The sequence below is a fragment of the Emydura macquarii genome, unplaced genomic scaffold, assembly GCF_026122565.2.
Source record: "Emydura macquarii macquarii isolate MOO-44397 ecotype Brisbane River unplaced genomic scaffold, CSIRO-AGI_Emac_v2 contig_295, whole genome shotgun sequence".
In the NCBI taxonomy this organism is placed as follows: Eukaryota; Metazoa; Chordata; order Testudines; family Chelidae; genus Emydura; species Emydura macquarii.
In genome coordinates, this window is record NW_027130432.1 from 11,865,187 (window position 1) to 11,888,480 (window position 23,294).

Consider the following 23,294-nt stretch of genomic DNA (forward strand, 5'->3'; position numbering starts at 1 on the left):
TTCTGTAGCATAAGCATGTATCCTAAGGAGCTCACCACCCACCCGCCTCTTCTGTGCGTCTCCTTTTAGTCTCTTTCTTCACTCCTTTTTCTTATCTTCTCCCTATCTTCCTCTCCTCTTCCATTCCCTTCTCTCTTCTCTATCCCTTCCTCAGTTCCCTGGTGTTTCTTCTCATTAATTCCTTCCACTTCTCTCCTCCCCTCCCTTATCAATCCGTCTCTTATCCAATCTGCCTTTCCTTCCACTTACCACAATCCCATCTCTTTATTTAAATTCTCCTTTCCTACGCTCTCCTTTCCCCTGCTCGCTCTCTCTCTCTCATCTCCTTCTTCAGCAGCGGAAGCCAGCTGGTCCCCTAACACCATGCCCCTTCCCCATGCTTCCACACTCGGACCCACAGACAACGCCCTGATCTGAAATGCTGTACTGCCATGGTGACCAGCCCAGCAATCACTGCATCATAAAGATGTTGCAAATCATCATGAGCACCTCCTCATTTGGGCAGGGTGAGCAAAGTCACCCTGCTCACGTCTTCCCAAGGAGATGTAGAAGGAGGTCCCGTTTGACTCCAGTTAGGTGGCAGATTGAGGGCTTGTCTGCACGAACATTTCATATGCGGAAAGCTGGGGTGTAAATATTCCCCGCACCAGCCTGCTGCACACCAAGTGTCTGTGTGAACCCTGCTGCAGGACACTGAAAGCGCTGTAGTGCTCTTTGATCTACCCCACTCTGAAACAGGAGTCATGTGTAGACAAGCCCCTGGAATCATCCAATGAAATCATAGCTAGTAGAGTTCCTAAGTCACTAACACCCCTTTTCCATGTTATTTGCATGGTGCAAAACTCATATAGTGCTTCCCTGTGATAGAAAGAGCTCACCTGAAATCCCCATCCCCTGCCTGTCTCCCTGTGTGTCCAGCCCTTTGTCTGTCACAGGCTTCATGGCTGAATACTCCACTACCGACACAGTGAGCCAGATCCTATGTGGTGCTAAGCACATGCTTTGAAACCAGTGGGAGCTGCTGGTGCTCAGCCCCCCTCAGGATTTGCCCTGCTGTGTCTAGCCCGTGACTTTGTGCCATCAGCACTGGGGAGACAAGTTATACTAACAAATCCAGGCCCTGTTGAAGTTAATAGCAAAATGACAAAGGGGCCAGGATTCCACACATATAGTTCTTGGTCCTCCAGGTACAGAGTGGATCAGAATATGTCGTAGGAGGAAATTATAGCCATCTGCTCACACTGCAGACTCTGGGGTCACATTCCCAGCACTATGCTCTGTACTGGGTCTTATGTTTTTTAACCCTGTATGGTGTTCAGTGATGCAGTTTGCATGGCCGCCCTGATGCACAGTTAAACTGCCATTCTATAAGAAGGGAACAGATCTTATTCTGAGCCCATGTGGTTGTGATCACGTGAACACTGCAGAACGTGTCACGCTCAGGGGATCTGAGTTCTTGATCTTGTAGTTTATGTTTTTCAACTCAAAAATGTATAACTCGGCCCAGTCTGAAGGGAATTTCAGGCAAAAGGATCTCGCTAGTCTCAGGACTTTGTCCCTTCTCCTACACTGCAAAGAATGGAGGAGCTACAGCTTCTCAAAAAAGGATGCAAGAACTTTCTGTAATGGAAGTAGAAGGCAACCTAACTATGGAGCCACGGATAGCCAACCCATATAGTAACTCATATAGTACCCATATAGTAACTCAGGGCAGAAATGGAGTCTGAGTATTCATGGTGTATCGTGCACTGGTTTAATTCAAGTGTGATTTTTAAAAGCAATTGAACTAAAATGGTGCAATGCAGTGGTGTTGCTGAGGATAAACGTGGTTAGCAGAGTTTACCTCTTCTCATTTGAGGAATATGGCGTTTATTCACTGCGTGTGCGGGGAATATGGCGTTTACACCCATAGTGCCTACCCTGCCACTGCCTGGCCTGGAGCACCAAAAAGGTTAGTTTACCAACTTCTTTTCTTAACCACTACACCACTGGTGCAACGCTGAATGTAGAAAATACCTCAGGATCTGGAGCACAGATCTATTGTCTGGGGTGGCTCTGACTGGCTGACAAATTCCATGGGCAGCATGTGGGGCACTGACCGTAAAACCTTGCGTCTGTCTAAGGTTCTGACCTCTGTGGTTCAGGCCCTCTTACGGCTGACCCATCGTGAAGAAAATCTGGGCTTCTCCACAGAGATAAAAGCCAAGGATAAGCATTTTAGGATTTGGAGCATTTTAGCATGTTAAGTGATTTTTCTCCTGGTGTCTCTTGAAATTATAGCTCAATGGTGGGACATGTTTGGGATGTTACCGACACAACTGGGCGGTGCAGAGGTGGTGCTGTTAAGCCAGGGATCACCATTCAGTTGGAGATCATAGCAGGGCGTTTTCTGATCCTGGAAGCAATGGGTCAGTCAGGTTTACATCGCCTCCATCTGCCCAGCTGGCTTTTGGTTGCTTGTTCATGAGCCCCAACTTTCCTTCAGTTTTTAACCCCCTGGAGCAGTCATTTTCAGTGACATCTTCTTTTAGGCTCTGAAGTGGCCCACTCCCCTGTCTTATCCCTGCATCATACTTCCCAGCCCTGGGACTGTCTCCTCAGAGTTGATATTATACAGTGTCTCCAGAGAAGAAGCAGGGAAGTAAAAGGAGGAAAAAGAAAGAGGAAAAGACAGAGGAAAAAAGACAGAAAACAGGAGAGGGCAGAAAAAGAGAGGAACACAAGAGACACAGACAAAAGCAAGATAAAATAGAGGAGAGAGGGAGGAGAAAAGAGAAGAAATAAAGCCAAAGAAAAGAAAAAAAGAGAAGAAACAAATGGGAATTGCTACTGTGATTACACTGAGGGAGAGAGGGGCCTGCCTGCAGAGAGATGGGGAGGGTGATATTCATAAGGGAGCAAGGCACAGTGTGTGCTTCTTTTGGTAAAAATACATAAATGATGAAAGGCGACAGATTTCACTTTCTCATTTTTTATTGTCTGTTTCTAACTGGCCCTAAGGGCTGGTCCCTGCTCGATGCCCCAGAGGAAGGCAAAAAACCTCCAAGATCTCTGACCAATCTGCCCTGGAGGAAAATTCCTTCCCAACCCCAAACCTGGCGATCAGTTTGACCCTGTGCACATAAGCAAGGACCACAGTGGGAAAGTACCCATTGGTCAGTATGGTTACACACCCTGTCCCGTCCCACCCTGAGATACAGTCGGTGTCCCAGTCTTAGCCAAACTCCAGTGCGTTCTTGTCAGATATGAGCGTACGACCCACTTCATTGCTTCCATCTTGGCAGACAGAACCAGCTGTTCACCTTCTCCCGGCGGGTGAACAGATACGAATTTGACTCCTCCAACAGGGCTATCAAGGTGAAGGTTATTTCTTCAGCAGAACTGTCAGCAGCTGCATCGTTTCCCTGCTGGCCGCTCTGAACAGCTGCACTGCTTTAGCCTTGGTGGCTACAACAGGCAATCCCTCCATGGATAGATATCAATCAGTACCTTCATTAATATTCATGGATACAACCAGATACTGCTGACTTGTGACAGTTAAGACTAGCTCCACTGATCAATCCTTACAGACACAACCTCTTGCATTGCTTACCTCTTCCCTTGAAGTAACTTCTCCTTTCAGGCCCTCTCTCTATAGTTGCAACCTGCTCCTGCTCTCTTGCCAGGTGGATTTCAACACCAACCACAGCAGAAACAGATGCACTGCGAACCTTTGCCCATACATCCAGCTGCACTCTTAACTGATGGCGACAGCTCCACTGCTTCCCCCTTACAACAGCCAACCTTCTCTGATCCGTAACCTGACAAAGCCTGACCTACCTGTGCTGTTTGTTATTCAGAAGCCACAAATAGCAGCAATTTTCTTACACTTCTGTAAGAAACTGTGTTACTGTCATCTTGTGATAAATGTGTTACTGTCAGTTTGAAAATTACTGACAACTCAAGTGCTTATCCACTAACAGATATACCTTCCCTTCAGGTACACAGCCAACTTCATTGCTGTGCAGGCAAAAATAACAGGTTCCTTTACTCCTGATCGAGTCCCAGGTCCGATCAGCTGCAATTCTTTTTTCTTTATGAAGTTTGCTCAGTTACATAGTTTGTCAGCTGCTTGTAGCTTTCTTCTCTCAATAAGTGAGATCACTGAGTGCACTGCAGCACTCATTCAGAATGTAAGAACAGCAGCATTTTCTTACTTTTCCTGGCCAGCTGTGCCACTGTCATCTGGAAAATTACAAACAGCTCAATTGCTCATCCACTAGCAGCTAATCCTAGATCCCTGCTCTTCAGATATACCACCAGCTTCATTGTACTATAGGTGAAAGTCCCAGTTTCCCTTACTCCCCATCCGGTCACTGTTCCAATCAGCTGTGTTGCTTTCTTCTCAGAAGTTTGCTGATCTGAGCAGTTTGTCAACAGTTTGTAGATTTCTTCTCTCCAACGGTAAGATCAGCTGCATTCCCTGTACCTGAAAGTATGGTCTCATCCATTCATTTCCGATGGAATGAGGTATGGCACAATCACCTTCTGTATCTCTCCCTGGCATAAATGTTCCAGCTGTTCCCACAGTTTGATGCCCAGCAGCTGTAATAATCAGTATTTGAAAGATACTTTATTATTACTATATATTTTCAGGTTTTTGCGAGTCTTACATTGAAATGTTGGTTTGCATCCGATTTATTTAGCAATAAGAGAACATTAAATGCTCATCTCTTTGTCAGTAATGATCTGAGAAGTCTTCTCATTTTGAGAGGTAACATCTTCTGCAATATTTAATTCTCGATGGGTAGTCTCTTGACTAGAGAGAGGAGATGCTTTTCTTACATCTCAGCAAGAATGGCTGTCATCAGTTCTGTGGTATTCTCCTCTGAATGGCTGAAGAATCTGAAAATGTACCCAGAATCATTGACTTCTAGAGTATTGCCATGAGAAGGAGCACGTCTTACCTCATAACAGGAATGATCCACTTCACGTATCTTCTTCCTGTGCTTCTAAAGAACAATAAAGTGCAACGAACAATCCTGCACAAATAGAATCAGCAGCACAGCTAATCTCTTGCAATGTAAGAGCAATTCAAATGCTCACTTCTCAACTGTGGTCAGTTGCCCTCTTGTTTACTGAGATGTCTAAATACCGATGTTGTTACCAACCTGTAGCCAGCACCCAGCTCCATTTTTCCTTTGCTCAACAAAAGTGGTTTGCTATCAACTTCTAAGAATTCCTGTCTTGGAAGATCAGATCAGCTGCATTTCTTCCACCTGAAATAAGGACCAGGTCCATTATTTTCACTTGACTTCTCTGAGAATGTGTATTTCTCACCTCTCGAAAGGGGATGATCAGCTTCCTAATTAGTTCTTGAAAAGCACAACCCACTGCTCTCCTGACATCTGGAGAACTACGATCAATATTGGACAGATATTTGTTTGATGTCTGTAGGGCTTTTCATTGAAATGATTATTTTTCCTTTAGTTTAGGTGGCAAAATAGCATATTAAATGCTCATCTTCTTGCCAGGAATGGTCTCAGCATTGTAGTATTTGGAGAGTTGCAACAAGCTATGTTGTTTAACACTTGCTGGGGATAGATGGCTACTCTCCTTCTCCATGAATAGAGTGACAAGATGCTTCTCTTACTTTTCAGCAGCTCTGCCTGCATACATTGTTTTGTTCTTAATTACTACAAGAGTTGGCAGCATTCCCCTCTTGACATATAACATAAGCTGCATTTTCTTCCTCTGAAAGAAAACCAAAGTATTTAATTTGCATTGGGATGCTATAAGTAGGTATATTCCTTAGCTCCTGATAAAGATGAATCCCTGTTGTCTGCTATGGCCTTCAGCTCTTCATGTGTCTTGTGATGTGAGGTCAGCTGTAACAATCAATTTTTCCTACAATATTATTTATAATCAATCTTGTGGTCTCCAGAATTTTTAATAGTACTTTCCCCAACCTTGTTCCCTTAGTAAATAACCAATACAGAAATACTCCCCGAGGCTGTGGTTAGTTGACCAGAGGTACATTCAGCTGCAATTTGTCAAACTGGGCAGATTTCATAGGTTCCTGAACTATTCCTTACCTACAAGGAAAAAGTGCTTTCTTCCCTTCTCAACAGGTTGCTCAGTGGGCCAGTCATATTGCTTTGTTACCTTGTGCAGTATTCATCTCCTGACATGTAAGATGAGTTTCATTTCTTTCACTTGAAAGAATAACCAGATCCGCGAACTTATCCTTGAAAGTCAGGAGAAGGTGAGTTCTTTACCTCTTGGCAGCAGTGATTCATTTCACTTTTTTCCTTTCAATAAGGACCATCACAGCTCTTCTAAGAACTTCCTGGAGTTTTTTCTTTTTATATTCTCAAAGTTCAGATGCACTGCTCCCATCTGGAAGTCTGGGGATCCATTCATTTCCACTTGAACATTACAGAAATGGATGTTTCTTACTAACAGACATGGATAGATCAGCTTAATTAATTCCTTCTAGAGCACAACAGCCTTCTGCTCTGCTACCGGGAGAAGTACAATTTGCTGTAATGATCAATATTTGATATTTATTCATGATTAGATTTGTGAGTGCTGCTTTTGCACAAGATTCCTTTGGTAATAAGAGAAACTTAAAACTCACCTCCTTGGTCCGTGATCTGCAGGGATGTTTACAGCTGGACAGCACAGTTCTTCTACCTGAAAGTTAATAAGACCCATTGATATCCACTTGGATGCTATGAGCCTAGGCATGTCTTACCTCTTCCCTAAGACAGTCGCTTTTACCCATTTCTTCCTGGCAGGGATGGTCACCTGTCTCCTCACATCTTGAATTATGATCCCCTGTAAACATCAATGTTTCAGAGAATTTTTATTTATTATTTTTTGAGCTATGCAGAGCCATCCGTCAAAATGTGTTTTTATATACAATTCACTTGGCTTCCACAGGGCTTCTAAGCTCACCACCTTGCCAGTGATTTTCCATTGCCTAGCTGTGGTTTTCAGAGGTACAACCAGCTACCAATTGTTTAATAAATGATATATAAATAGCTGCATTCCCTTTTTCCCAAACTGCAGTCATAAGATGCTTTTCTTGCTTCTGGACTGGTATCATTACCTGTCTGAAACCATCCTTAAGTTCAGCCATATCTTGTAATCTTCCTCCCTTGAAAAATAAGAACTGCCTTTCTTTCACCTGAAAATAGAAATAGATTCACTGATTTCCACTCCTGTGCTAGGAGAAGGTGCATCTCTTACCTCTTGATGGATATGATCAGCTCCATTAATTTTTTTCTTGACTGGTTCAAATGCCTTTGTGAACTTCAGATAAACAACAAGCTGCAATGATTATTATTGGAAAATGCTTCTGTATGCTTTTCCCTCTCTTTCGCACCCTGCTGACCACAGATAGCACCGATGAATCTGGGATTGGGTTATAAAATTACTATGCTTAGACATGGCTAAAATATTACCTATGAAACTTTCTGATGCCTACAAGAACATCACCCTTAAAATCCTCCCACTCAAGGTGAACTTTAGCAGGGGCACAGTTACAGAAAATTAGCCAAAGCTGAAATATTTAGACTTTTCCCAGGAAGGCTGTCCTTTTCCCTTACCAAACTTTCCTTAATTGAAGTGACATGTGATGCCACATCACTCCAGCCTGTACGTTCAATGCTATTCACTCTGCTACTCTTCCTAAATTCTTCACTGCCTTCCCAAGACTCAGTCCTAATACAGTTTCTAGGAGCGGCCATTCTCCTCCTCTACAATTTCCTCTGGGATCACAGTGGTAGAATTAGCACTCACAGTCGGGTTGTAGCTGCAGACTGAGGGGTGACCTTAAATTTGGGGCAATTTGCTTTTATATGTCCAAGAGCTCCACAGTGGTCGCAGATGATCTGCCTTCCCTTAGGGTAAGAGGTTTTAAAATCTGGGTTCCTTTGAGGATTTTTAAACAAAATTGGGGTTAGGTTTATTCCTAGACCCCTCATCCCACTTCACTTGGGGAACAAAAGGATTTCCCTTCCCCTCAACAGCAACAAAAGAGTGAACAAGAGTAAGGAACACTTCATTTCTATTTTTTCATCTCTCTCTCTCTTTCTTCCCCCTTTATAAATGTTTCTCCTAAATGAATATGGGTCCTATCATTCAATGTAAGATGTACCACTACAATATATTAAGATGTCTGTGTATAAACAGCACATTCCTTGACCTGTATATTGCCCAACTGCATTTTTGTATTGTTTCTCATTTATTGAAAGAGCAAAATAAAGACAGAATGTGAGCGGTTCCAATGAGGTTTCTCTCTTCATCTCCCTCCATGAGAAGTGACCTAAAAGGCTTTGTCAAATTTCACTGATGTACCCAGCTGAGCTCCGTACCATCCATTGAAGGACACGTAGCTTCCACAGTTACAGAAACAGGTGTTAAAGGAGAACCCGGGATGGCCTCTTGGCTGCACAGTCTGGAATTTGGGCTCCTGTGTTTCTCCAGCATGTGCCGCTCTCCTCCCCCAATCCCTAGTTGTGCTCCAGGCACCATTGCATCTGAGATCATTGTGTCTACGGATGGGACACTCTATAAATATAAAGCGATTGCAATTTCCTCACCTGTTCAACGAATGCTCATGTCCTCCATGCTCAGCACCACAAGTGCAAGCTGGGAGTCCCAGTAAACTCTCCGAGTACTTTGCTGGAAACCCATCTTACAGTTAAAGCCTTGGGTCAGATCCTCAGCTGGTGTAAAACAATGTATTTCAATTGTCTGCATTGGAACCATGCTGATTTACACCAGGTGAAGATCTGGTTCCTTGTCTCAGTTTTATTGTCCAAATACTCGCAGCCCTAAAAGAGTGTTTGAGTAGGAGGGATGTCGGAAAAAAGACAGACCCTTGGGAAACGGCTAAAGGCCACTGCAAATGGTTAGATGCTGGCGGCAATACAGAAGAAAGACAATATACAAGTGAGAGCAAGCCCTGCCTCCCCAGTGGGAGCTATTCTGAGAGGTTATAGCTCAGCTGAGAAAAAAGATGAAGGCCAATCAGCACTCGTACAGAGCGATTTATTAAAGGGGTTTGCAGCCATGGTTGAGCAGAATTCAGCTTGCAGGGCAGCAAGCCAAACCGTCAGCCACAGACTCAGAGAAACAAATGGTTAAGTGAGTATCTAGCACCAGAAAATGCAAACAAGCATCTCTCTCAGGGGAGCCTGGGAAAGAGCTGAACAGCAGCTGCAGCAGCAAGAAGCAGGAAAGCGACACTGCAGCCATGGAGAGTGTCTCAGCAGGAGCTCTTTCCTTTGCACAGGCAAGTGGACTGCTCTGTTTTTCTCCTCAGTGAAGTCCTGTGTCAGGGGTTTGAGCTGTTTAAGTTGCACGGTTCCCCACAGAATCATTGCACGTATGAAATGGGTACATCAAGCTAAGTCATAAACATGGAAAGGTTTCACTTCAAAGAAGGGAAATTCTTGTAAACTGTCTCCCTGGGTCTTTCAGATGTCCAGAGCATTTCATGGGATTTGCAAACACAGGCATTGCATCCCTGCAAGTTCACAAGCCACCCTGTCTTCCAGTCCAGCAGGAGGATTGGAGGGCCAGGAAACAATCCCATGCCAGCCCCTTCATAGATTCCAAGCCCTCTAGTCTGGCCTTTCTTGTTGTGTATTTTGTGTCTTGCCTAATTGCCTCGGTTGCTGTAGCAACAGAGTTTATCTTGTTGCCATGGCAATAGTTAGACTATTAGGGGATAGCTCAGCCAGTCCTGGCTGGTTTTAATGTTAGTTCAATAAAGACTTTTCATGGGTTTGCATCTCTGTGTGTTCTGTGCTGATTTCTCTCTGAATACAAGTACTTTCCAAGGATTTAACATAACATTTATGATATCAAATTACCCATGAATATGGGTCCTTTCATGTAATACAAGATGGGTTATTGGGAACTATGCATACATTCTTACATAAAAATAGTCCATGTAGCACCTGATCTCTCAGTTGCCCCACCGCTCAGTGTGTCTGGGTTTGGTTTTTTTTTTAAAAAAAAGAGACAAGAGTCAAATAAAGACAGATATAAAAGGATCATTGTGAGATTCGTTTGTTTAATCTACTTCCAGTAAATGGAAGTAACAAGACTTTCAAAATGAGTTAGCGTAAACTGTTTTAACTCGCACGTCATCAGTGGAAAGCAGTGGCTTCTCTCACACAAGCAGGTTTAAAAGGAGAACTGAAAGAGCTTCTGCCCCATTCAGTGTGGGTGCAGGCTGCTGGGATTCTCCTTCCCCAGCACCAGCCACCATCGCATGTGGGATCCCAGGGTTTCTTTGGGCTTTGTCCCTACTCCGTTGCAGTCTGTGCATGGGATGTGCTTTAAAAATATCTTTCAATGAGAGTTTCCTCACCTCTCACTTAACAAATGGTCACATTGTCCATTGTGTCCACAATCATGGTGAGGTGTTAAAACCTCCATTGCCATGGCTAAGCTTCCTGTTACAGTTAATGATGTGGATCAGATCTTCAGCTGGTGTAAATCAGCGTAGCTCTGTTGAATATAGTGAAGTCCTACCGGTTTACATCTGAAGAGAATCTGACCCCCTGTGTCTTAATTTTACTGACCTAATGCTTTCTTCACCCTTAAAATACATTTTTGAAGTAGTCGGGATATCTGAAAATAGACAGCGGAGTCCTGGGAGAGGCTAATGGCCTTTGTAGGTGATGATGTTTTGGGGGCTGAACAGGAAGATACCAAAATAGGACACAAACCAATGCAAATGAGAACAAGCCTCTCTCTGCCTCTCAGGCTGGAGCATCTAGGCAGTGTGCTACATGGAAGCTCTGCAGAGACAGAGGTAAGGGGTAATCACCAGTGATGCTCAGTTCTATTAAAGGGACTTGTGGCTGTGGCTAACCACAGTTCTGGGCCCAGGACTGCAGACCACACGCTCAACAGTGTGTTCGGTGGGGGGGAAAGGTGAAGTGAGAGTCCAGATGCTGTAAAAGCTGAACAAGCAAAAGACTCTGTCTCATGTCAAGAAGCTGAAGGGAAACAGCGGCTGCAAGGGTGGGAATTGGGAAAGAGGCACTTCAGCCATGGAGAGAGATTGTCTTTCTTAACGGCACTTCTTTGTCTGTGCACAGGTCATAGGTCTGCCCCATCCCCTCTTCAGTGCAGTCCTGCACTTGGGGTCATGCTGTTTAAGAACCAAAATTCTCTGAGTCATGTAACACATGGAAAAGGAACCCCAAGATTTATTAATGGCAAAGGGTTACAACACCCCCAACTAAATATTATGGCTAAGGCACTAAACTGGGACTCAGGAGATTTTGATTCAATTCTCTGCTCAGGGGCACCATTTAGGGACGGTGGGGTGGGGCAGAAGCCCCCTCTCCCCAATTTTCATAACAGCTGGGAGCGATGTAGCTTGCTCCTTTCCCTCCTCCCCTCAGTGGCCTATTCTTTACTCAGCAGTAAAAATGCAGAGGTGTATCTGGCAGAGCCAATAGCAGCACTGGGAGCCTCTGCAGCACTTTTTCATTCCGGACCTGAAGCAATCCCACTCAGCTGGTGGTGGGAGGAAGGAAGCTCTCAAGATCTGTGCCTAGGTCTGAAGATGCTCCAGATTTCATCATGGTCTGTCCCACCCCTTCACACGTCGACATGTTAAAAATGCAAGAGCAAGCGCCTTGTGACACCAGTAGACACAAGGCTGCTCAGGCAGAGTGGAGAAGTGCTGCTGCCCCAGGCACATTCAAGGGACGATTATCCTCCCAGACAGCTCAGCTGTGGATGTTTCAGGCAGCAAGAGCAGCACTGAAGAATGACCACCTGGAATCTTTCCCCGCTGTGAAGAAATAAGCATGTGAAGTTACACCACAAATATTGTTTAAATTACACTTAAAACTTTCCCATTTTTCCCTCCAGCTCTCTAATTTTTTAGTGAATAGCAGTATCCCAGTGTGGCCATTTATTCTGTCATTGAATCCCACTTGTCTGGGAGAATCGTTCTTGACCTATAATGGGTCAGGGTACCAGGTTGGTCCATATAGGCTGTTACATATGAATAGTGTGAATGCCTTGATCTTACCAAATCTCCCCCGGGTTGCATATTTCTAGGATCTTTTTCCCAGAATACCTTTTGAGGAGCTGCTGGTCCTTTATATGTGCAGATACAAGCAACTGCTGCCCTCAGGCAGGCATTCTGTAGCTGTGCGTCTGCTGTGCTGTATGTCCTTCTCTGCCAACCGGTAAGTAATCTTAGCTCCTTTTGTATTTACTCTTTAATATTTCTGCGGGGGGCAGAGTCTCACAAACTAATACCTCAGTGGATTTCATTGAAGTGATGCTTACTCTCTCAAATCCTTACAGCAACCCACTAGAAACTTCTTTCCAACTTAATCCTTTGTATTTATCATACCTTCAGTGCACAGAAACCCAAACCAATCTGAACAATTTGTAAGATTTGGCTGCCAAAATTTGTTCATAAATCATGGATGTTAGCAACATGTATCTATAAATTACATTCTAGAACGTGACTTTTTTAAAGAGTTTTTTTTTAAATTTGGTATCTCAGTTACTTGTGAGCTATCATTAATTTCCTCCTTCATTTGTTAATTAATGCACATACTTTCTTTCTAATACTACTTTCCACCTTGACAAACTTTTAAATGCTCATTTTAATGCCTGTGGTTTAGCATTTGTTAGTGGTGAAAGATCAACACAATCAGAAAATTATTTTCATGATGGATTAGAAAGATCTCCAAAAATACAATGTCCAAGAATAATCTAGAAATCATGCAGTTGTTGTGCTGGCCCTATATATGATGGAAACCACTTCAAGCCAGGGGGTGCTGCACCCCCAGAACCCTTACTTCCAGCACCTATGACTTATTTATTTTTAAAAAATAAAGCTATAAAACCATAGACCACAAAAAAGTGTCCAAAACCTTTTTTAAAAGGCTACGTATCTGACTGAAAATAGTTCTTAGATCAAAATTCCAGTGAAGTGTTTGAAATCCAAACATTGGAGCACTTGCTAGGACACTGAAAGTGAAATAAATGAAAAGTAGTAGAACTGATTTTTTTTCATTGTCTACATTAGAGAAATGCAGAAAGTAAAGCACACAAGTAGCTACCGACTACATTAAACTTTTACAGTTCTTTCATTTGTAGTGGCCTAAATCATTATTATCTGCCTAGTCTGATTTGGGATTTGGAATATTTTGCTGTATTATCGTCTGATTGTTCTAAATTTACAAATAAATTTAAAATATGGCTTTAATTCGTGTTGGTTATATTTTTTCTTTTTTTATATAGGAATTAGGTACAGTGCTCCTGTCAGCTAATTTCTAAGTTATTACCCAGCTGTTAGGATGGTGTATAATGCAGGAAATGGGGTCTGACTCTCCCTGACATGACCCCGTGTGAACATTTACACCTATACAAAGTGGGTGTGAAACACAGGAACGTAGGCCTTGCCAGACCTGATCAGACCCATGCATTGTCCAGCTAGCCCATCACGCTCTCTCCAGCAGTGGCCAGCAGGGGTGATGGAACTGCTTTTTTTAGTGGGGATGCCGAAAGCCATTGAACCAAACTGTAAACCCTGTAACCACCTCAAGCCAGGGAGTACGACAGCACCCCTAGTGGCCAGCACCAGTTACTTCGGAGAAAGCTGAAAGAAACCCCACAGTGGCATGAGAGAATCTCCCCTCATCCCCTATTCATTAGAAAAGCATGTACTTCAGGGTGAGCCAATCTCTATCCCTTCCAAACCACTTGTTTATTAACATTTACTATTATCACTCTAGATATTTGTGTTACCAACATAGACATCCAGTATCTCTTTAGCCTTGCTAAAATCTTGGTTTCAATGACATCCAATGACAATGAGTTTCACTGTCTAATCGCACGGTGTGTGAAAACTGCTGCCATTCAGGTTTGGTAACATTTTACACACACTTGGGCTCACTCAGCCATTTGTAGCCATGATATAAAGTAAGACTTTCTATACCGCTGATTTATGTTTCAGGGTTTAAATCTCAAACCATCTCCCCCTCCTCCTGAGAATCAATCTGCAATGAAGGACTGTGTTGTTGTAATCCTGAGATTTTCCATCCATATTTTGTAAGATCAAGAGCATCTAATGTGTTTAAAATTGATGTATTTCAAACTCTTCCATGAAGTTTTTCCCCGTTGCTGGCCCTGCTGCCCTGAGTTGTTACAGCAGGATCTTTCCTGGTGGAATGGCCTCTCAGAGGGCCTCTGTCTACGAGTTCTGTTTTCTCATGCCATGTCCATCTCCACGACATGAGTCTTTGTGTTAGACACCACCGATGCACTCACTACACGATATTATTTAACATTTACACTGTGGTAACAGTTAAAGGCTCCAGTCAAGTTGGCCCCATTGTGCTTGGTTCTGTACAAGCATATAATAAAGGGAAGTCCCTGCCCCAAAGAGTTTACAATCTCAAGTGTACCCTAAGCAAGTGTGGTAACACCAATGCAGTCAGCAATAGCTCCTGCCCAGCCCTACCCATCCCAGACAGCTTTAGTGAGACGGAATCTTCACCCAGTAGGATTGTTATGCCCTACCACTTTCTAAAAGACCATGTGACAATTAAATTCCAACTGTAGAAGCACTAGAGGAAGTAGAACAAGGGCTGTGGTTTAATATGTCTTCTAAACCTGGGCTTCTTATTGCAGCATTCCCCAGTGCTATACAAAGCAAAAGTCCAAGTTCTGAGGAGGGATTTGAACCTCAGCTTTCTCAGCCAGCAACAAGCTGCTGGATTCAATTCCAAGCCTGGCAGTTGCACGAGACTGAGATGTTTTCACAAACATGCCTTGGAACAGGATCCCTGAATAGACTCATTTGCTCAATGAGTTGTATGCGTCTTGCATTTTGCTGACTATCAGCAATGGGAGACTAAACCACGTCTCTCCATCTTTGTTTGTCTCCAACGCCGTCTGTAGGCATTAATATTCTACTTCTCAGAAATGTCGGTGAAGCATTGCTCTTCCTGACTCTAGTGCTTGCAAACCTCATGGTACGTGTCACATCAGGTCTAGTCCATTTCGCTCACTCTTTCTCATAAAGACATACACAAAGGATATGTCTGTTTCGTCTCCTGTGAGTCCAAGATCACAGGCGGGACACTGTTTTGTAAAGACTGTCCTGTGATTCAGGGAGACATCAACCACAACAACGACGACTCCTGAATTCGATAAAGTGGAGGGTGAAGAAAAGGTTCCCAGGCAACAGCTTTTACTGGCTGTAGGACTGCTTCACTCTAAGGGGATAAAACTATTTCTTTCGGTTTCCCATTTGGTATAAGCAGTTGTGAGGAAAGCATGAGGATCAAGCTGAGGAGCGAAGTTCAGGTAGGGGCTGAAGACTGAGTCAGGACTCCTGGGATCTCCACAGGGCTCTGTACTGATTGATCGGGTGACCTTGGACAAGTCATTGCTCTGTGTGACCCACCATAACCTGAGCAAGTTGTGAATAATTTACCTATCTCACAAGGGGTGCGTGAGACTCCATTCTTCACAAGACCTTTAGATCCTTGGATGAAAGCTGCTGAATAAGAACAGAGTATTATTACAATAGGAGAAGGCATTGCCTTTAATAAAGACCCTGTTTCTCCACCTTTACAGGCAGAGCAGCCCACTGCCAGAGAACAGATGGAGAGAGAATCTGCAGTTGGAGGCACAATGTCTCCCTCACCACCTTCGCATCAGGATCAGGTGGGGAGTTGGGATTCCAGGCCCCTGGTTGTGGCAGGGAGGAGGCTTGTTAGCTTACCCAGCACTGTCACAGGGCAAACATGACCCTTAAGAAACTGCTAATGAAGGTGACCTATGTGGAAGCTGGAACTCAGCTTCTGAGACTCACCCAGAGATCTAGGGGCAGATCCCCAGCTGCTGCTAATGGTCATCACTCCACTGACTTCTATTTACACCACCTGAGGATCTACCCCCAGTGAAGAACCAGGCAGGGGCCTGGACTCATCTGCCTGGGCCAGGTGATGAGCAAGCACTGGAGGCTGGAGAGAGCGGCTGGTGCAGAGTGGACAGCAGTCACAGGTGGCATCCAGGCTGTGCTAGCTCCAAAAGGGTTTGATATCATTGCACGTTTCTCTTGCTTTCTAGGATAGGGAACCCGACCTGCTGGATGGATCAGGACGAGGAAAGAAACCGACTCTCATTACTTTGCTTAGTGACCCAGGCCCCAAAAATCAACCCTGCTTTGTACAGTACTGAGCGGTCATTCTAGGCCTCACAAATGAGCATGGGAGAGCCCTCTCTCAGTGCCCGTCAACGGCATATCGAGGAAGTGGTACAAACCCGGGCACCTACCAGCTCCTGGCCATTCACGAACAGCACTTCTCCTGCCAGACCGTACCAACTCCAGCTTCCCTGAAGAGAGGAGCCTCCAGGAAGAGCTCTGAACTGGGGTACAGCTCCAGCCCGAAGTGAAAGGCCCAGTCCAGTTGCCTCAGAAACCAACTGAAACTCCATTAACTTTAGCCCCCCAGTGGCCCAGTCAAGGAACCTGCCTTCAGATCCAAACACCCCAAACAGATCCATCCCGGGGTACCACGGTTACCCCTGTGCCCTGGGGAATGTTCTTCTCCCAAAGCCATCCGCTCCTTCCCACTGAGCACATTCCATCATCGTAAATAACAGCCAGTCAAATGGTGAGTATCACCCTCCCTGATCTTGTCTGTGACTTGCAGGAGAACTGAGAGCAAACCAAGAGTAAGGAATGGTTATTTTTGTTTTTTACTACCGGACTCTGCTATTGTTTTCTCCATTTTATTGCTCCCACAGGCCTTCCCTTTTAATAAAATGTTCTTACCACATTCTCTTCTACAAAACTCTCACTCTTACAAACTTAATCTGATTGCTTCCTGAGTTTCCAGGACAGAAGTTATAAGAAATCTGACATTTGCTGAGAGAAATAGGCTAGAACAGAATTCCACTGGGGTCAGATGCATGTCTCACTTTATATCTTCTCTTATTAATTGTGTTACTAATTAGTGTTAAATTATTTGGTCCCATCCAGCACTTCTCGGGGTCTCTGATTCCAAATTCCCCAGGAATATAGGCCTTTTCATGCAATACAAGATGGATTATGATGATTTATGGACACTTCCGTGTGCAAATAGACAGTGTTATCTGTGACCTGCCCAACTGCTCAGAGTGCTGCTTGGATTTTGTTTGTTGTTTCTTTAAAGACTTTCTTCAAGAGTCAAATAAAGACATTTTTAAAGGATCATTGTGAGGTTTGTGGTTCATCTGCTTCAGTTAAAACTGAACAGAAGAGCTTTTTAAAACTAACTAACTGTTTTCACTCCCAAGTCATCAGTAGTAAGAAGAAGTGGCTTTAATCTCACAAATAGGGTTTAAAGGAGAACTGAAAGAGCCTCTGCCTTGCTCAGTGTAGAGTTCAAGGTGCTGGGTTTCTCCTGCAGGTTCCACTCTCCTTCCCCAGCCACTAGCTGTGCTACAGCCATTGCATGTGGGATGAAAGGGTATTTTTGGGGTTTCAACCCACCCACAAAACTGCCTGTGAGTGGGACATGCTTTAAAACTATAAACCGAACAAGAGTTGCCTTACGTCCCACTTAACAAAAGATCATATCATCCACATACGACACCCAGGCCATAATGAGAGTGTCATGATATGACCCTTGGTCCTTAGCCTTGGCTAAGACATTTGTTACACTTAACTCTCTAGTGTAGACATGGCCTATGTCGACTTAAGTTATGTCGACAATCGTAAGTCGCTTTAACAACATCGGTTGTGCACGTCCACACTACACTCCTTGTGTCAGTTGAGCGCGTCCACAGTTGTTACTCTTGGATTGGCAGAGAGCGTTGCATCATGGGTAGCTATCCCACTGTGCAACTCACCACCCTCTGCCTCTGGGAATGGATCACGGTGCATCATAGGGATGTGCTTGCCATCTCGTGATGCAGTTCTTTCTGTCCCATCATTCCATGGGTTTCCTACTTTGTTTCACGCTGTTTTTGAGCGGCCCTTGTAAACATGGATCCTGAGCTGCTGACCAGTCTGGTGATGAGTGTTGTAAACACAACGTGGCTGGCCGTGCACTCTTTAATGAGTTGTGAAACAGAGTGTGATTTGGTGATGCCTGCCCTTCTGTCTGCCATGGAAACCAATAATCCAGGATTGCTGCTGGCATTCATGCAACGGCTTGCCACGGTGGACCATCGTTACTGAGCTTGGGAAACGAGCATTGAGTAGTGGGATCGCATTGTGACGCATGTATGGGATGAAGAGCAGTGGCTGCAGAGCTTTCAGATGCACAAATCCGCCTTCCTGGGGCTGTGTGCAGCACTCGCCTCAGTTCTGCGGTGCAAAGACACCAGAATGAGAGCTGCCCTCACTGTGGAAATGCAAGTGGTGATCGCTGTGTGGAAGATGGAAACTCCAGACTGCTATCGATCAATCACAAATCAGTTTGGAGACAAAAAGTTCACCATGTGCATGTCTTCAATTTACGGATCAAATGGCTTCTCCCAATGCATTTTAACAAGACTTAGATTAGCAAGGATATTTGCACATAGAGAAACCTCCATAAGTGGTCATGTTCTGGGGCAAAATAGGAAGATACCAAGGTAGGAAAGAAACCCCTGCAAATGAGAACAAACCCCTTCCTCTCAGGTGGAAGCACTGAATGATGTGTTACATGGTAGCTCTGAAGACAGATGCAAAAGGGAACTCACCGCTTACACATTGAGATCTATTTAAGGGATTTCCGGGCGCGGCTAAGCAGAGTTCTAAATACAGGCATCGAGATCACACGCTTGTTTGCACACTCGGAGGGGGAAAGTGGAGGTGAGCGTTCAGAAGCTGTAAAGCTGAACCAGAGAAAAATCTCCCCCTCATGTCACCGCACTGAAGAGACAGAGTCAGCGACAGCAGCAGCAGCAGCAGCAGCAAGGGTGGGAAAGGGGAACTTCAGCCATGGAGAAACCGTCATTCTTTGCTGCACTTCTTTGCCTGTGCTCAGGTAAGAGGCCTGCTCCATTCTCCTCCTCAGTGCAGTCCTGGGCTTGGAGTGGTGCCGTTTTAAAGGGCTAGAGTCTCTCCACTAAGTCACTTTGCCTAGGGAAAGGGAACACTAACATTTATTAATGTTAAACGGTTGCACCATTCTGTGCTAAGCATTAGGGCAAAGAACTAGACTGAGACTCAGGAGATCTGCTCACGCTATGCAGCCACATCTGGGTTGAGATGAGCTAGTGTTTATGGGAGTTGTGTCTCCCAGTCAGCTTTGAAAATCCCAATCTTGCTCTCTGTGCCTCTAGTGCCTATTTGTAAATCAGGAATGAGATTTCCTGTGTCCTACCTGTTGCTGTCTTGTCTCCTTAGACTGTTCAGTGCAGGGATTGTCTGTCTGGGATTATCTGGTTGCACAGGGCTAGGATAGTGTGCCCTGGACTTGCAGCATCGCTGGAAGCTCTAGTAACATCTGTAATAGGGCTAATACATAATACTGGTCAAAAATTGCAAACTGTTTAGAAATGTTGCACAAATCTGTTTTCTGTTTTGAGGGTTCATAATAAACCTGTTTTCCATTTATTGTGACATCATTCTTCATTTTTGTTTAACCAAATAAGTAGGTTTTGATAAAGAAAACTGTGTTTGAAATGGTCACCGAAACATTGTTGACCTTTCTTTTTACCTTTAATCATTTGTTTCACTTTTCATTGTAAAAACTTTCTGTGCCATTTATTGACCGGATCCAATAAACAGGGTAACTGGTGTGTCATCTGCATAGGCAAAATTATGCAACGAGCCTACCCAGGAGTGGAAAAAACCTGCAGAGTGTGGAAAACCATGATCTGTGAGCTGTTCTGGTTTATGAACAAAGCTCCCAGACCAACCAGGATTTCCTGGGTACAGAAGGCTTGAACCGTTACCAGTTTGGTCTTCAGAATTAGTTGCCAGGCACTGCTAGATTCATAGATTTTTTTAAGGCAGACGGGGCAATTACCATCATCTAGTCCAGTGATACTCAGACCTCAGTGGTTCAGGAGCCAAATTAGCGATCAGCATTACCCAAAAGTCGTGTGAATTCATTGTTTCATCATATATATTATTCTGACAGCAAAATGGCTGACCAACTATTATTTTATCAACTAAAATTGGTTAATAAATATAGTAAAAGCATCCTGATTGAGGGATAAATTAAATCATACAGTGTTTTAATATTCTGTGCAACTGTGTCTTGGGATCCTTAGTCTGAGTATCACTGATCTAGTCTGACCTTCTGCATGCCAATCTATAAAAACGGGAATAAGGACAACCCAGGCAACTACTGAGTTGGCAACTTAACTTCAGTACCCGGAAAGATAATGGAGCAAATAATTGAGCAATCGATTTGCAGACACCTAGACAATAATAAGGTGATAAGTAACAGTCAGCATGGATTTGTCAAGAACAAATCGTGTCAAACCAACCTGATAGCTTTCTTTGACAGGGTCACAAGCCTTATGGATAAGAAGGAAGCAGTTGATATGGTATATCTTGACTTTAGTAAGCCTTTTGATACAGTCTTGCATGACTGTCTCATGAAGAAATGAGGGAAATACAACCTAGATAGAGCTACTATAAGAAGGGTATATAACTGGTTGGAAAAGTGTTCCCAGAGAGTATTTATCAGTGGTTCACAATCAAGCTGAAAGGGCATATCGAGTGGAGTCCCGCAGGGATCAGTTCTGGGTCTGGCTCTGTTCAATATCTTCATCAGTGATTTAGATAACGGCATACAGAGTACACTTATAAAGGTTATGGAGGATACCAAGCTGGGACGGGTTGCAAGTGCTGTGGAGGCTAAGATTAAAATTCAAAACGATCTGGACAAACTGGAGAAATGATTTGAAGTAAACAGGATGAAATTCAACATAGGCAAATGCAAAATACTCTAATTAGCTGCACGCATACAAGTGGGAAATGACTGCCTAGGAAGAAGTACTGCGGAAAGGGATCTGAGGATCATAGTGGATTACAAACTAAATATGAGTCAACCGTGTAACACTGTTGCCAAAAAAAAAAAAAGCGCCTGGATGATAGAACTGCCCTTTAAGGATGAGGTTTTCAAGGTGGTTCATGTGTTCCCAATCCCATGTTCACACCAGCTGCAGCAGTGCAAACCACTGTTGGGAGAATTCAACAGTGGGATGGGGTGGTTTCAACATTGCTTTAAATCATGGGATATATTAGCAGGAGCGTTGAAAGACATGAGAAATAATTCTTCTGCTCTACTCCATGATGATATGGCCTCAGTTGGAGTACTGTGTCCAGTTCTGGGCACCACGTTTCAGGAAAGATGTGAACAAATTGAAGAAAGTCCAGAAAAGAGCAACAAAAATGATCTAAGGTCTAGAAAACATGACCTATGAGGCAAGACTGAAAAAACTGGGTTTGTTTAGGCTGAAGAAGAGAAGACTGAGGGGGGACGTAACAACTTTCAAGTACATAAAAGGTTGTTACAAGGAAGGAGAAAAATTGTTCTCAACCTCTGAGGACAGGACAAGAAGCAATGGGCTTAAATTGCAGCAAGGGCGGCTTAGGTTGGACATTAGGAAATTTTCCTAGCAGTCAGGGTAGTTAAGCACTGGAATAAATTGCCTAGGGAGGTTGTGGAATCAACCTCACTGAAGATTTTTGAGAGCAGGTTAGACAAACACGTGTCAGGGATGGTTTGGGTAAAACTTAGTCCTGCCATGAGTGCAGGGGACTGGACTAGATGACCTCCTGAGGTCCCTTCCAGTCCTGTGATTTTATGATCTAGTCCACAGAATTTCACCCACCAATTTCTGCATGAAGCCAATATCTTGTGGTTGAACCCAAGCATATCTTTTAGAAAGAGACAGCCAGTCTTGATTTAAAGCAATGTTGAAACCACCCCGTCCCACTGTTGAATTCTCCCAACAGTGGTTTGCACTGCTGTAGCTGGTGTGAACATGGGATTGGGAACACATGAACCATCTTGAAAACCTCATCCTTAAAGGGCAGTTCTATCATCCAAAGAGAGACTGTGTAAAAATGGTGAATTGTCACCGGACTGACTTCCCCCCCAGGTGTATTTAAAGGCCTACCTGCTGCCCTCAATAACTAAAATGAATTTTTGGCGAACTTTACTCTTGGAAGTCTTGTATCAAGCATGTGATGATACTTTTACGGCGAGACCTTTCAGAGCAAAGGGGCCATTTAGAGTGTACCAATGTACATTGAAAGAGTTACAGAATAACCATGTTCTCTTCGCAAGACACTGTGGAGCCACATGGTGCATATGTATCTATCCATCCAGGATAGGTCTGTAGTGCCCATCTCCACCATATCGAAGCACTGCTGATCACTTTTACTCCTGCATATAGGAAGAAAGGATTAAAGAAACTGCCACAACGGACCATACCAATAACAGTCTAGTTCAGCATCCTCTTTCCAGGAGGGGCCAACACCTGACACTGCAGAGGAAGGTGAAGGAATCCTCAGATTGGATAATTTTGGAATAAAAATATTATACAGCATAGGGCCAATAACTGATTCCTGCAGGACTCCACTAGAAACAGACCCTCTCAATGAGAGATTCCCATTTACAATGACATTTTGGGAACCATCAGTGATCCAGACTGTAATCCATTTCACATGTGCTCTGTTGATTTTTTATCATTCTAGTTAATTAACCAAAGTGGTATGGGGTACCAAGTCAAATGCCTTACAGAAGTCAAAAAATATATCAACACTACTACCGATATTGACCAAACTTGAAATTTCATCAATAAAAGATATCAACTTAGTTTGACAGGCATCTATTTTCCCTTAGCCCATGATAATTGGCATTAGTTATATTACCCACCCTTAATTCTTTATCCTTCAAGTCACATAGCACCTGTTCCACTATTTCACCCAGAATCGATGTCAGGCTGACGGTCCTATAATTACCCAGGTCATACCATTGACTGTTTTTATATATTGGCAGAACATTCTCTTTCTTCCGGTTCCCTAGAACTTCCCCAGTGTCCCAAGCCTTAGTAAAATTAACATTAATGTTCCAGAGAGTTTTGGCCAGCTCTTTTAAAAACTCTTGGGTGAAACTTATCTGATCCAGCTGATTTTAAAATGTCTAGCATTAGTAACTGCTCTTTGACATCCTCTTTGGTTACTGTTCCAATGGAAAGTATTTCTTCATCATCATCTGATATGACTATCATGGTTTTATTTACCAAATACAGAACTGAAATAGTTATTGAACACTTTTGCCTTGTCTGTATTAATATTGGCAATT

At 43.8% G+C, this 23,294-nt stretch overlaps 1 protein-coding gene across 1 annotated transcript in view; it reads left to right on the forward strand.

Moving 5' to 3' along the window:
- Positions 1-1,862: 1,862 nt before the first annotated feature.
- LOC137154572 (uncharacterized) overlaps positions 1,863-23,294 on the forward strand; it is a 72,074-nt gene continuing 50,642 nt past the window's right edge. The window contains exons 1-2 of the mRNA XM_067550302.1: positions 1,863-1,951; positions 3,285-3,357. Coding sequence (XP_067406403.1) covers positions 1,863-1,951; positions 3,285-3,357 — 162 coding nt within the window. The remainder of the gene's footprint in view (positions 1,952-3,284; positions 3,358-23,294) is intronic.